Genomic DNA, 14,511 nt, shown 5'->3' with positions numbered 1-14,511 from the left:
ATCTACCGGCGATGCTCGTGTCAGGAATGTCGACGAAACTGTGCTTGCCAATCGGCGATTGACTGTCCGAGAGTGTGCAGAAGAATGTAACATTTCAGTTAGATCGTGTCATGAAATCCTGACACAGCAGCTTGACATACATTGTGTTGCTACCAAGTTCATCCCATGGCTCATGAATCAAGACCAGAAAGAGCTTTGCCTTGCAATCTGTGAAGAGCTTTCGGATCATGCAAATGAGAACAATATTTTCCTCAAGAGAATCATAACTGGTGATGAGATGTTGGTCTGCAGTTATGATGTTGAAACCCTGGCTCAATCTTCACAATGGGTCAGGAAAGGTCCTCCAAGACCAAAAAATGCTCGTCAGGTCAGTTCAAATGTCAAAGTCATGCTGACACTTTTCTTTGACTTTGAAGGATTATTTCATCGTGCATTCATGCTACAGGGACGAACTGTTCATTGACTGTACTATTGCAATGTGCTGTGATGCCTTCAAGAAAATGTGAGAAGGAAATATCCTAAAATGTGGTGAGACAATTCGTGGCTCTTGCATCATGGTAATGCACCCACACATTCACCCCTGTTGGTACACGATTATTGCACAGAAAACAAAATCACTGTGCTGCCTCATCCTCCATACTCTCCAGACCTGGCCCCTGTGAATATTTTTTTTATTTCCAAAGTTGAAAACCCCACTGAAAGGACGAAGATTTGCAATGATAAATGAGATAAAAGAAAATTCACAGACGGTGCTTCACGCTATCCAGCAAGGGGCACACCAAGCCTCCTTCCAGAAATGGAAATGGTGTTGGGAGTGGTATATCTATAGTGCAGAAGAGTATTTTTAAGGAGGCCATGCACAATAAATAAAAGGTAAGTGCAGAAAAATTATGTGGACAGAGTTCCAGAATTTTTCTAACCGACCTTATATGTATGATGCAAATGGCATGAAAATACATCAAATAAGCCAAAATTAATGCACAAGAATTGTGTATTCAACAAAGCAGAAAGTGTGCATGAACTTACCCATAATAAGGAAGTGACCAACAAAACTCGAGGTACTTTCTGATCAGTTTTCTGACTGGTGTGTTGGAAGGAATGCGCTTGAACTGTTCCAGAAGTCTGACTTCTGGTGAATTTTTACCACTGATTCGCAACCATGACCAGTTACTACGACTCACGTGTGTGGGTAAAAATTTACGCTGGTGTTCTCTGAAAACATAAATATATAAAACTCCAGTAATGTTAACATCTGTAAAATGAATTTTCAAGCAAATATTTATTTTACTACCAACACTAACAAAACAATTAAAGACTTAATTTTGTATCTAAGTATCTAAATTAGACAGAATGAAATTTTCAGTCTGCATCACAGTGTGCACTGATATGAAACCTTCTGGCAGATTAAAACTGTGTGCCGGACTAAGACTCAAACTCAGGACCTTTGCCTTTCTCGGACAAGTGCTCTACTGCCTGAGCTACCCAAGCATGACTCACAACCTGTCTTCACAGCCTTACTTCTGACAGAACCTCGTCTCCTACCTTCCAAACTTTGCATAAGTTCTCCTGTGAAATTTGCAGGACTTTCTTCCAGAAAGGATACTGTGGAAACAAGGTTTAGCCATGGTCTGGTAGACATTTCCAGAATAAGATTTTCAGTCTGCAGCCACATGTGTGCTAATACGAAATTTCCTCACAGATTAAAATTGTGTACAAGACCGAGGCTCAAACTCGGGAAGTTTTGAAGTCTGGAAGATAGGAGACGAGGTACTGGCAGAAGTAAGACTGTGAGGACGGTTCATGAGTTATACTTGGGTACCTCAGTTAATAGAGCACTTGCCTGCAAAAGGCAAAGGTCCCAAGTTCAAGTCTCAGTCCTGCACACAGTTCTAATCTGACAGGAAGTTTCATCTAAAATAAACAGTTAAACAATGGCTATTTCAGAGGCAAAATCATTGGTTGTGAAGTATGTGGAAGATAAGACAGCAGAGCGGTGAATGTTATGTCAAGAGCCTGAAGAGTTTTCATTGATAATGCCAAAATAATCAGACAGACACAAAACTAGCCCCTAATCTATTTTCTGTTTGATACTTCTGGATAAGAACCCTTAGAACTTTTTAAAAAGTTAAGCTGAGCCACTTATTTTTTCTGACCAAACAAAATATGTCATTTTCACCTGCATTTAAGTGCTCAACTGGTGTTACATTGACTTCCCTAACTGATGAATTGAAAGGGATCATCCAAATTATTCTCATGATGATGATATGGTGGTGTAAGCACACAAAAGGAAGATCTCCAGTAGTTACACTAAAGTCTTATGAGACTAGTTCGACTGAAGTCCACACCCTTGACAAAATTTTAAAAGATGACCACACTCATCTCATCATCAGTGAATACAGAGGAGATATCCTGGATGAAATTCACTTCTCATCACAATATAAAACACACTCAGTAAAAATGTGGCATACAGTTATTTCCACACCACAGGCATGAAAGACTGGAGGATCCTTTTGCCAGGGTAGGGAGCCACATGTTAGGCGACAGCGCCCAATTGAGAGGCGGGCGGGTCAGAGGCACTTCATCTGCCCTGAGTGGCCGGCATGAGGTCTACCACAGCCAGGTAGTTGATTCCACCACTTGCTGGTTATTGTCCCTCACTTCCAGCCACTCCTTCCCCCACATTTGCAGGATCTCTGATGCAACAGTGAAATGGTGGTCTGCAGCAAAATGGCACACTGTGTAACATTATGTTTGCTGCAGGTCTCCTCGGCAGCTTTGTCTGCCTGTTCATTTTCCCAAATTCCCATATGCTCCAGTATTCTGTGGAATGATAGCTACTTCCACTGCTTTGAAGGAAGTACAGTTGGTCATGTATTAGCCACACTATTTGCTCTGGTGAGTACATCTGCTGCAATCACTGTAGGGCACTAAGGAAATCGGAGCATATGAGAAACTGTGGGCCCTGAAGATACCTCATCTGCTCCAGTGCCTTCAGGATTGCATGAATGCAAAATACACAATTTGAGAACTTTACTGAGCAGCCAAGGGAGTTCCCTTGTTTGAATTCATAAGTACACACAACTTTAAAACTGTGAAACCTATCTAAAATGTTAAAAATAAAGATTGAAACATAAAATCTTGAGTGCAGTCTTCCGTATTGTGAGTCAAGGCCAAGATAATTCTGGGCCTCTGTAAAAGGCAGGTTTGAGATATGGTCCACCCTCAGTGTAAAACTATAAACTAAGTCACACTGATCACTAAAGGCAATCCTTGATGTAAATTCTATAGGGTCTCCTTGCTCATTGTCAGATCATGAAAAGGCCCTTTCTTTGGTGACCAAGCGAGAGTAGGGTATGCAGATGTGTTTGGTGTGGACACTGTTTTACAGGGACGTTACTTCACGACCAAATTGTCACATGATGTGGAGTGGCAGCTAACAAGCCTCCATGCAGAGGTTCAGTAAGTGGCTAGTTCTAAAGGTCCCAGAGGCCACCCAAATGACTTCACGGTGCACCATATCCAACATTTTTAAACAAGAGGGTCTTGCCAACCCATGCACTGGGCACCAATAATCCAGCCTAGCTCACGAAAAATTCGTTCTCCTCCCCATGAACTGTGACTAGCATACTTTCAGATACTGAGTGCTTTGGGGCTCCATCTTTTGATGTCCCTAAGCTGTGGCATCCATTTAAATTTAAAGTCAAATGTGACATCTAGAAACCTCACTGTGTTTTTAAAATTAAGAATCCTGTCCATCAACCTTAGCTCAGGAAAGTGAATGATTAAAGGTAAAGCATATGGACTTCTCGGTTGATAAGTTAAAACCCCCTTCCTCCGTCCATTTCTCCAAATTTTGAATAGTCAGCTGCAACTGACGAGTTGTTGTTGCAAGACTTAAAGTGAAGTAAAAGACAGAGAAGTCATCAACAAACAAAGAACACTGCACAGGACATTTAACTGCTAATGTTGTAATGGAACTGTCCACAACACTTCTTTTTTTCATAAAATATCGAAGAGCCCAACACCATATAGTTCACAAAATGCTCCAATCAGTCGAATTTATTATTTTGCCTTTGCTATAGCTATGATGTTATAACCAAATTAATATGATTAAAGGTAAAGCATATGGACTTCTCGGTTGATAAGTTAAAACCCCCTTCCTCCGTCCATTTCTCCAAATTTTGGATTCAGAAATGAATTATGATACTACTGTAAGATTAATTATTTAATAAGAAACATAATTATTTAAGTGTTTTTGATGTGCTTCAGTTGTGTTCATATTTGAAGTTATGAGTATTTAAAATTAGTATTATAATCATACTTACTGTTTTTCATATTTATTTCAAAAGATAAAATTAATAGAAAAATGCTTTTGTCTACAAAATATTAATCAACTGTATCTCTCTGGTTAATAACACTGATTATGTTGACTGTGCATACAGCTCTTTGTACTAAAATTACCATATCTCTGCAATTGTCAATATCAGTCAGTTATGGTGGTAGTGAGTTGGAAGCTGGGAGTTATGGTGGGAGATGCTGGCCTGTGAGGTTGTTTAGTTTTGGCTGGAAGAAATTTGATGTTTGGATTACAATAGAGTTTCATATGTGCACTTTTATGGAAATATACATAACAAATGATAAAGAAACAGACAGAAGCAGTGTTCAAATTTCAAATGCAACAAGAAGCAGTTATTGAGTTACTTTGCTTCTCGTCTAATTATTAGCTGCACATACTTAGCAATGTAAGCTAAAAAAAGCACACTTACTTTTAACCTTATTTTTCCACTTTTTTATATGATGGACAGGAGGACCCCTGAAACATTATACTAATCACATCTATGACAAAGAGAGTCACACTTAAAACACTACCATGAGGGACACCATTCTCTTGCTCAAAGCAGTCAGACAGGACATCAGCAACTTGATATCTAAAATCATGTTGTGAGAGGAAGGGCCATATAAAGATGTGAAAACAGCCTCAAAAACCCAATTCTTCAAGCTGCTTGAGGCTACTGTGCCTCGGCATAATATCATAGGCATTCACAATGTAAAAAAGATATATCGTATATATACACTTGTTAGGTGATTCTGGTACAAGAAATCCTGTTGTATAGATGATTCAAGTAGGTCAGGTTATCAAAGGTGGTGTGACATCTCCTCAACCCACATTGAAAGCAACTAAGTAGACACCTGGAGTCTAAGATCCAGACATCTGCTCAGAACTCATTCCCTTGCAACTAATGAGGGCAACACTATTATAACTACTTGAATTTGTAAGTTTCTTCCTAGGTTTTAAAAGTGGGATTAAAATTGCATATCACACATGTCGGTACAGTGTTCAGGCTCCCAAATGAAGTTAAAAAGGGTGAGGAGGGTTGCTTTTCCTCCCGCTTGAGGTGTTGTAATATAGTATAGCAAACCCTATAGTGACCGGCAGAAGCTTCACAAGCTGCAGATACACAGAATCAATCTTCTATTAGGAAATGGGGCATTTGTATTCTTCATCACCAGTGGGACTGAAGTCTCAACTGCCCCTCTCAGTGTATATGAAAAAAGTAGCACTCTAAATACCTTGGATTCTCAATGACAGAGTAATTGACCAGGCTGTCAACATATAACAGCCCCCTCCATGTAGTCGAGAGGAAAGACAGGTCAATACGACTGGTATGCGATTCGCAACACATAAACACAATCGCTGAGCCACAGACAGATTTATAAGAAGAACTTTAAGAGTTACTGCAAAAATTTCATGCAGTGAAAGTATTCTCCTCCATTTACCTCTGCTCAAGTTTTTGGCAAATGAACTTGCATCCCGCACGTAGCCAGTACACAGCATTTCTCGCTATCAGTTCAAGCACTTGCCCTCTGGCCTGAACATTTTTTCACCAGCTTTCAGACGAGGACTTGATGGGATCCTTATGAGACGCACTGAAGGAGAGAATTATGAGCTATGTGAACAATATTTTGGTTGCTGAAATCATGAGGGGGAAACGTAATGAGGTCCTGAATGAATTACTCTCCGCATTAAGGAACTACAGTATTACTGTCAATGAGGAGAAATCACGATTCGGGACATCTGAGATAGAATTCCTCGGCCACATCATCTCTAGGGAAGGCATTACTCCTTGCCCAGAAATAGTAGAAGCGAAAGCCAAATTTTCAACACCAATGATGAGAAACCAATTAAAAGGGTTTCTCAGTCTCATTAAATTCTACAAAAAGTTCATAATGGAACTATCACTAAGAACCCTACACCTCTGCAACCTTACCTGCAGAAACATACTTTGGGTGTGGGATAGCACCGTAGAGAGTGTGTTCTTACCTTTGAAAGATGCTTTACTTAAATCACCTATATTGTCACACACTAACATTTCACAAGAGTTCTGTATGGCAACTGACAGCTCCAAATTGGGCATGGGAGTTTTAGTCTTTCAAAAGATTAAGGAGAAATGTATATGAACAAAATTGTTGCTTTCAGTAGTTGAGTTCTTATCAAATGCGAGAGAAAGTATTGGATCAAAGAATTAATGAGCATCTTCACCTATCATAAAGCCCTGGAATTTCTCTTGAGCACTAAGTTTAGCAGTGAATGGCTAATTAGATGGGTGTTAGCACTGCAGGCGCTCAACTTCACAATTACTTATGTGCCAGGAGAGACCGACGTAATTGCCAACGCATTGTCATGCTCACTGACAGGTCAGGTGGGTGAGGTTCACAATGATTTGGAAGAAAACCATATCAGTCTCTTCTACATGCACAAGGCCACATTGGAAAACAAAATTATGCTAACTATGAGGGACATTGCAAGAGAACAGGACAAAGGTCTATCTCTCATAAATCTAAAAAATATGTGGAAAGACAGAAGAAATGCACACATCAGGCAGTTCCATCTCCTGAGAAAGGTTTTTTGTTTTTCTTTTTTTACCACAGGAAAGCTGTGAATTATATGTGAGCAGTGTGTATCCCTGATAATCTAATAAATTGCTATGTACATCATAGTTATGCACATTTCAGTCTGCGGAAATGCTTTTTCAAATTAAAGACATTGTGCCACTTTAAAAATATAGAGATCCAACAGAAAGATATCGTCTGTAGGCAAGGATTTCCAAAAGGCCAAACCTTCGACACAGGCTACTCAGACTCCTCTCTGTCCAACCTTGCCCGTCAAATTACGATTAATTGCGGTCACAAATCTAATAGGACCCCTCCCCAGAAATAAGAGTGACTTCTGCTTTATAATGGTGGTGACAGAATTGAGGTCCAAGTTTTTAACACTGACACCATTACTTAAGGCAACAGGACAGTTAGTCTCCAAATCATTATGCAAAGACATCTTCCAACGGGTCAGTCATGTCAACAAGCTCATATCCAAAAACAGCCTGCGATTCAAATCCCAGAAGTGGACTTAATCCTTGAGACTCTACAAAATCAAACCAATCTTCATATCAGCCTATCATGAATCATCAAATTTTGCAGAATGGATCGTGAAGGAACTGGCAATCTATGCTGGCTCTATTGTGCAAAACAGCACACGTCTTGGGACGTCTTTCTTAAGGACTTCCAAGATATGATGAATGAGTCACCACATTGCACAACATTGTTGTCTTCCATCACAGTCCTCAAGGACTAACAAACACCAAATAAAGAAAGGGAGATTGTCGATTATCCACCCTGAGTGAAAAAATGGCATGCTGAGATAGAGGACCGAGCATTGTGCAGAATCCGGGAAGCCGCCCTCAAAATAAAGGAATGTGGTGACAAACTGGTAAGGATTCGGCAGTATCAGGTGGGGGAGAAAATACTGCTGAAATCCTTCCGCCTTTCCAACTGACCAAAACATGTATGCCACAATTTTTTCTGGCATACAATGATCCATTACACTTCAGATCGGGTGGACATCTGAATGTGTATGAATTGGAGACACTCGAGACTGGGAAATCCGTGGGAATTCACCACGTCAGCCACCTAAAACCTCATAGATTAGTACAGCATTAGCTTTTAGGAATATATAGTTCAGTGTGATTAGAGTAAGTAGTTACTTTAGTGATTTTCATTTTTGTACACATCTTTGTGTTACTGGATTATTGTTAGGTAATTGATGTAAATAGAGTTGTGTGACAAAAAAGAAGAAGAAAAAAAATTGTGGGTGCCCAACTCATCTGTCTATATGCCACAGCATGACAAAAGGCAATGGAAACTTTGATGAATTAGTACAAAGAGGAGTAGACATGCTGGCTGTTGTCTGTTAGCTTTAGTGTAGCAGTTGTAAAACATGTACCATTGAATTGGCTGTGACAGAGGAGTGAACCATTTGATTCCAGTAGAATACGGAAGAAGCGTTGTTTGAGTCTTCTGCTGTTGACAAGTTTTATTATCTGAAGTTTGCTTTTTATAATTTTTATTAGTATTATTATTATTATTATTACTATCTGCATCAGCTGAGCATTCTCAGGATGCCACTCTGATTTGGGACAAATCCATGCCACCAATGCATGGACCCATGCCTAGAGATCAGAGATATAGGTTTTGTGTTGTAGTGTGATGATGGGGAGCATGAGCAATTATCACACAAAAATAATGAAATTTGTCTCTCAAGTACGTAAACAGTCTCCAGCATTGAATGCAACAAGATGTGACCTTCGACAAGAAACAAGACATTAACCTTTCCATCTGCCTTCATTCCAGTAACAGGCCATCCTTGGGCACAACAGCTTAGGTTAAGGATTATCGAATACTGTTCCCAAAGTATATTTCAAATAAGTTTCTGCTCAATTAAGCCTGAACTAAGGACAAGGTGCCAACAAGGTAGGAGAAGAAGACATGCATTTTTCTGTTTTTAACCACATAACTTTCATTTACAGGGCCAAATTACAATTTTAATTTCAAAAGTAAATAGGTAATCCCATAGTTCCCTTAAGCACTCTAATTATGTGAATGTGCTTAGTGTGTGGACATATACATGTCTCGGGTAGCAATACCTTAGGTAAAGACGTAGCTGTAAAATTAATAAAAGTTATTTTGTTTACGTTAGTTCTCATGTTCCGTGTTGTGCTGATGTCCAGCTGTGCAGAATCTGAATGCTTAGCTGTAATATTGTGTATGTTCAGCGAGACAGCATCGTGACGAGGGCAACAATCTGAAAGGTGTGCTAATCCATGTTTAATGTGGTGGCAGCAACCGGACAACAGACAGAGGCCCAGACGTGTGCCGACACCACGCCAGTGTCAAACACGAGTGGTGGAAGCGGCAAAGCCTTCAGCGGTCAACTAGTCCGGGCCATCCGACTTGCTGCTTGCTGTAGAGGGCAGTGCATCTCAACTGCAGGCACTGAGGTAGGACCTGGGATTGACTGTTGTCATTCATCCTTTGGAGAGCATCGTAATAGTCAGGTTGCATCTCTGCAAATTTAGGCTTTTCAGGGAATCCACATATTTGTCTGTACGAGACCCCCTGCTTCCAATGGCAGTTCCTTAGATATGGTACACAGATGTGGACGCTACCTACTTCATCTCATACATTACTGCTCACAAGCTCTTAACAATCCTCCACCTCAGTACAGATGAGTTAGCCCAACAGGTGCCACTCCAGATCTGACGGATGTGTCTCTTGTCAGGCTGCCGGGGTCTCGTCCCTCACCTGGGCAACCTCTTTGTGTCAGTGACAAGTGTGCCGTATGCTGCTATTAGTGTGTGTGAATGTGAGTGCACTGATCACAGTGTCGCCACTTGTGTGTACTTACATCAACTGCGAACTGTATCAGCACAGACCGGCAAGTAGAGGCTGCCTCTTTGAAGTGTACATACAGTACAGTCTCCGCTGCTCCATCTACTGGCAACTGGCATGTATATATGCGCAGATCCGCACTGACTCACTCACTCTATTTTCTTTTAGTTTGTACCACTCACATCATTTATTCCACGTATTGCTTATGTTGCACTTACTGTGTGATCCTTTTGTCTTGTACGTGCGGACGTCTCTCATCTCCAAATAACTACTGCAACCTACACCCTTTTCAACCTGCTACTCTGTTCACCTCGTGGTCTCCCCTTACCATTTATACCTCCCACACTTCCCTCCAATACTACATTGGTGATCCCTAGATGTCTCAGAACGTGTCCTATCAACCAACTTTTCTTTTAGTCAATTTGTGCCACAAATTCCTGTTCTCCCCAATTCTATACAGTAGCTCATCATTAGTTACATGGTCTATCCCTCTAATCTTCAGGAATCTTCTGTAGTACCACACTTCAAAATCTTCTATTCTCTACTTGTCTGAACTGTTTATCATCCACATTTCATATCCATACAATACTATATTCCAGACAAACAACTTCAGAAAAAAATTCCAAACACTTAAAGCTGCTTTCAGGGTTAACAAATTTCTCTGCTTCAGACCCCATCAAATCATCCCCCCTCCCCCGCCTCACCTCTCTCTGACCCATCAGCCCATACCACTCTTCTGCCGCCCCACCCCCCACCCCCATGCCCCAAGTTAACCTATACTATATTTACCAGCTTACAAGGACAATGATGACACATTTACACCATATGATTGTTCAGGACACAATCATATTTACATGACCTACCGCTTCCTCAGTATTGTGTATATCTGTCAGTGATCATTCACCAAGGATATATGCATTGACAGTGATTACAACAATCTTAGTTATGGTGCACCAACTTGTTCAATACCAGCATGCCTTACAGGTTAGCAGATCTTTATGTAGTTATTGTCCTAACCCTACAAAGATTCCATGATGGGCATGGATAACTACATGGCATGAAGTACTTATGATAGGCTGTCACACAGCTGTATACATATGGTACTTTTCATGCAAATGACTTGTTGCAATCAAACAGGCATTTAGCATTTGAGGTAACATAGCTTAATCAAGGCCCACACACTTGTGTAATTCTAGTATGCTTTATCAAATGATCATCTTTTATCATAAGATTTAACATAATATGGGCGTGGCCTACTGGCCTATGTTACACCCACATACTTAATAGACTAAAAGATCTTTAAAAGGAGACACTCTTCCTTGATTAGCACCCTGTGACAGGCAAAACTAACAACACATCATGGAGTACTTAACAGAGGTTGGAATATAGCTGTAAGACATATGGTGGACAGTTTGTTTACAATGGGCATTTCTTATCTTTGTTACATACATCACATAGATACCTCACAATAAGCCATACTATGCTGTAATCTGTTATTTCACTTTAAGTGCCTAACATCCACCTTATACCTGTTACAATTTTCTTACAACATGCCACATGTGGAGTTATTTTATTTTTACTCATAGAGCCTAGTTACATTTCATAATGTTTTATTTTAGCTGTTAATTTTTGCTGCAGTTGCATCTTATCAATGAGCTATTAATTACTTGTACTAAAGTACCCAATACTTTTGTCATGGCATTACTACCTGATGATTGTGGAAGATGCCGAATGTGGCATCATTGTTGCTTGATGTGCTTGCATTTTAGTTATATTTTATTTTACTACCCAATTATTTTAGAAGACACCATATGTGGCATCATTGGAACTTGATGTGCTTTTATTTCATTCATATTTTGTAAAGTTTATTCCTGTACCTGTAATAATTTCACAATTATAATTATTAATTCAGCAGCCAGAGACTGTGGTCATGTGTGAGTAAGTTGTGTCTGTGTGTGTGTGTGTGTGTGTGTGTGTGTGTGTTTCCAACAAAGGCCTTATTGGCCAAATGCTCACTTTCCGACAGTCTATTTGTTGTGCCTATCTGCAACTCAACATCTCCGCTACATGGTGAGTAGCAATCTATCCTTTTCATAATATTGTCATTATTCCAGCCCAGATTATCCATTGATTGACTTTATTAATTTTAATAACTTTATTATCTATTATTTACAAATCCAGTTGTGCAGTGCTACTGCCTAATGATCCAGAATACGCCATGTGTGGCATCATTGTACCTGACGTTTGTAAATTCCACTTAGTTTCATGAATAAATTTTGTTAATTTTAATATGTTTATTATCTACTATTTGAAAATCCTGTGACACAGTGCCAGTGCCTGATGTTCCAAAATATGCCATGTGTTCCATAATTGCATCTGATTTTTGTATATTCCACTTAGTGCTTTATACATTTATCTCGCTATTCTATGAACAACTTGTCAACAATGTATTTCATGTGTGATATTGTAAAACTTATACTAACAAAGAGATAGAGGGGCTGGCCAGTACTGGCTGGCCAGTACCTCAGCTCAGTACAGCTGATAGATACACAAACCAGAACAGAAAATTTACGTATCCTAGCTTTCGGATGTAGAGGGTTATCTCACTAGGGGTAAGATAGATACAGCCTACAGGAAAATTAAAGAGATCTTTGGAGAAAAGAGAGCCACTTGTATGAATATCAAGAGCTCAGATGGAAACCCAGTTCTAAGCAAAGAAGGGAAAGCAGAAAGGTGGAGGGAGTATATAGAGGGCCTATACAAGGGCAATGTACTTAAGGACAATATTGTGGAAATGGAAGAGGATGTAGATGAAGATGAAATCGGAGATACGATACTGCGTGAAGAGTTTGACAGAGCACTGAAAGACCTGAGTCGAAACAAGGCCCCGGGAGTAGACAACATTCCATTAGAACTACTGACGGCCTTGAGAGAGCCAGTCCTGACAAAACTCTACCATCTGGTGAGCAAGATGTATGAGACAGGTCAAATACCCTCAGACTTCAAGAAGAATATAATAATTCCAATCCCAAAGAAAGCAGGTGTTGACAGATGTGAAAATTACTGAACTATCAGTTTAATAAGTCATGGCTGCAAAATACTAAGACGAATTCTTTACAGACAAATGGAAAAACTGGTAGAAGTCGACCACGGGGAAGATCAGTTTGGATTCGGTAGAAATGTTGGAACACGTGAGGCAATACTGACCCTATGACTTATCTTAGAAGCTAGATTAAGGAAAGACAAACCTACGTTTCTAGCATTTGTAGACTTAGAGAAAGCTTTTGACAATGTTGACTGGAATACTCTCTTTCAAATTCTGAAGGTGGCAAGGGTAAAATACAGGGAGCGAATGGCTATTTACAATTTGTACAGAAACCAGATGGCAGTTATAAGAATCGAGGGACATGATAGGGAAGCAGTGGTTGGGAAGGGAGTGAGAAAGGGTTGTAGCCTCTCCCCGATGGTATTCAATCTGTATATTGAGCAAGCAGTGAAGGAAACAAAAGAAAAATTCGGAGTTGGTATTAAAATCCATGGAGAAGAAATAAAAACTTTAAGGTTCGTCGATGACATTGTAATTCTGTCAGAGACAGCAAAGGACTTGGAAGAGCAGCTGAACGGAATGGACAGTGTCTTGAAAGGAGGGTATAAGATGAACATCAACAAAAGCAAAACGAGGATAATGGAATGTAGTCAAATTAAGTCAGGTGATGCTTAGGGAATTAGATTAGGAAATGAGACACTTAAAGTAGTAAAGGAGTTTTGCTATTTGGGGAGCAAAATAACTGATGATGGTCGAAGTAGAGAGGATATAAAATGTAGATTGGCAATGGCAAGGAAAGCGTTTCTGAAGAAGAGAAATTTGTTAACATCGAGTATAGATTTAAATGTCAGGAAGTCGTTTCTGAAAGTATTTGTTTGGAGTGTAGCCATGTATGGGAGTGAAACATGGACAATAAATAGTTTGGACAAGAAGAGAATAGAAGCCTTTGAAGTGTGGTGCTACAGAAGAATGCTGAAGATTAAATGGGTAGATTACGTAACTAATGAGGAAGTATTGAATAGGATTGGGGAGGAGAGGAATTTGTGGCACAACTTGACAAGAAGAAGGGATCGGTTGGTAGGACATGTTCTGAGGCATCAAGGGATCACCAATTTAGTATTGGAGGGTAGCGTGGAGGGTAAAAATCATAGAGGGAGACCAAGAGATGAATACGCTAAACAGATTCAGAAGGATGTAGGCTGCAGTACGTATTGGGAGATGAAGAAGCTTGCACAGGATAGAGCAGCATGGAGAGCTGCATCAAACCAGTCTCAGGACGGAAGACCACAACAACAGTATAAAGATAAACACAACTATGTAGGATGAAAAGATGTGTTAATGGCTAAAGAGGAAAGGGAAAGAGGAGGAGACTGATGTGTAAATGGGAGTGAGGTTGGTTAACGTAGGTTCAGCCCAGGAGGATGGCGGGATGAAAGGATGTGTTGGAGTGCAAGTTCCCATCTCCGCAGTTTCGAGGGACTAGTGTTGGGTGGGAGAAGCCAAATGGCACATACGGTATAGCAGGTTCCTAGGTTCCTAGAATTATGTTGGAGGGCATGCTCTGCTACTGGGTATTGGACATCTCCTAGGCAGATAGTTCATCTGTGCCCGTTCATGCGCTCAGCCAGTTTAGTTGTCGTCATACCAATGTAAAAGGCTGTGCAGTGCAGGCATGTCAGCTGATAAATTACATGTGTAGTTTCACATGTGGCGCTTCCTTGAATTGTGTATGTTTTACCAGT

The 14,511-nt window shown here is 40.2% G+C and overlaps 1 protein-coding gene across 5 annotated transcripts in view; it reads right to left on the bottom strand.

Annotated features, from left to right (window-relative positions):
- Window positions 1-14,511, bottom strand: part of LOC126202618 (putative FERM domain-containing protein FRMD8P1) — a 359,262-nt gene that overhangs the window by 84,229 nt on the left and 260,522 nt on the right. For all 5 annotated transcript variants that reach the window (XM_049936880.1, XM_049936881.1, XM_049936883.1 and 2 more), the window contains one exon: window positions 1,027-1,212. In XM_049936880.1, the coding sequence (XP_049792837.1) occupies window positions 1,027-1,212 (186 nt within the window). The remainder of the gene's footprint in view (window positions 1-1,026; window positions 1,213-14,511) is intronic.

Source organism: Schistocerca nitens, chromosome 1 (genome assembly GCF_023898315.1).
Source record: "Schistocerca nitens isolate TAMUIC-IGC-003100 chromosome 1, iqSchNite1.1, whole genome shotgun sequence".
Classification (NCBI taxonomy): Eukaryota; Metazoa; Arthropoda; class Insecta; order Orthoptera; family Acrididae; genus Schistocerca; species Schistocerca nitens.
Note: the sequence above shows the minus strand (reverse complement) of the source record. Positions and strands in the feature narration are given on the sequence as shown.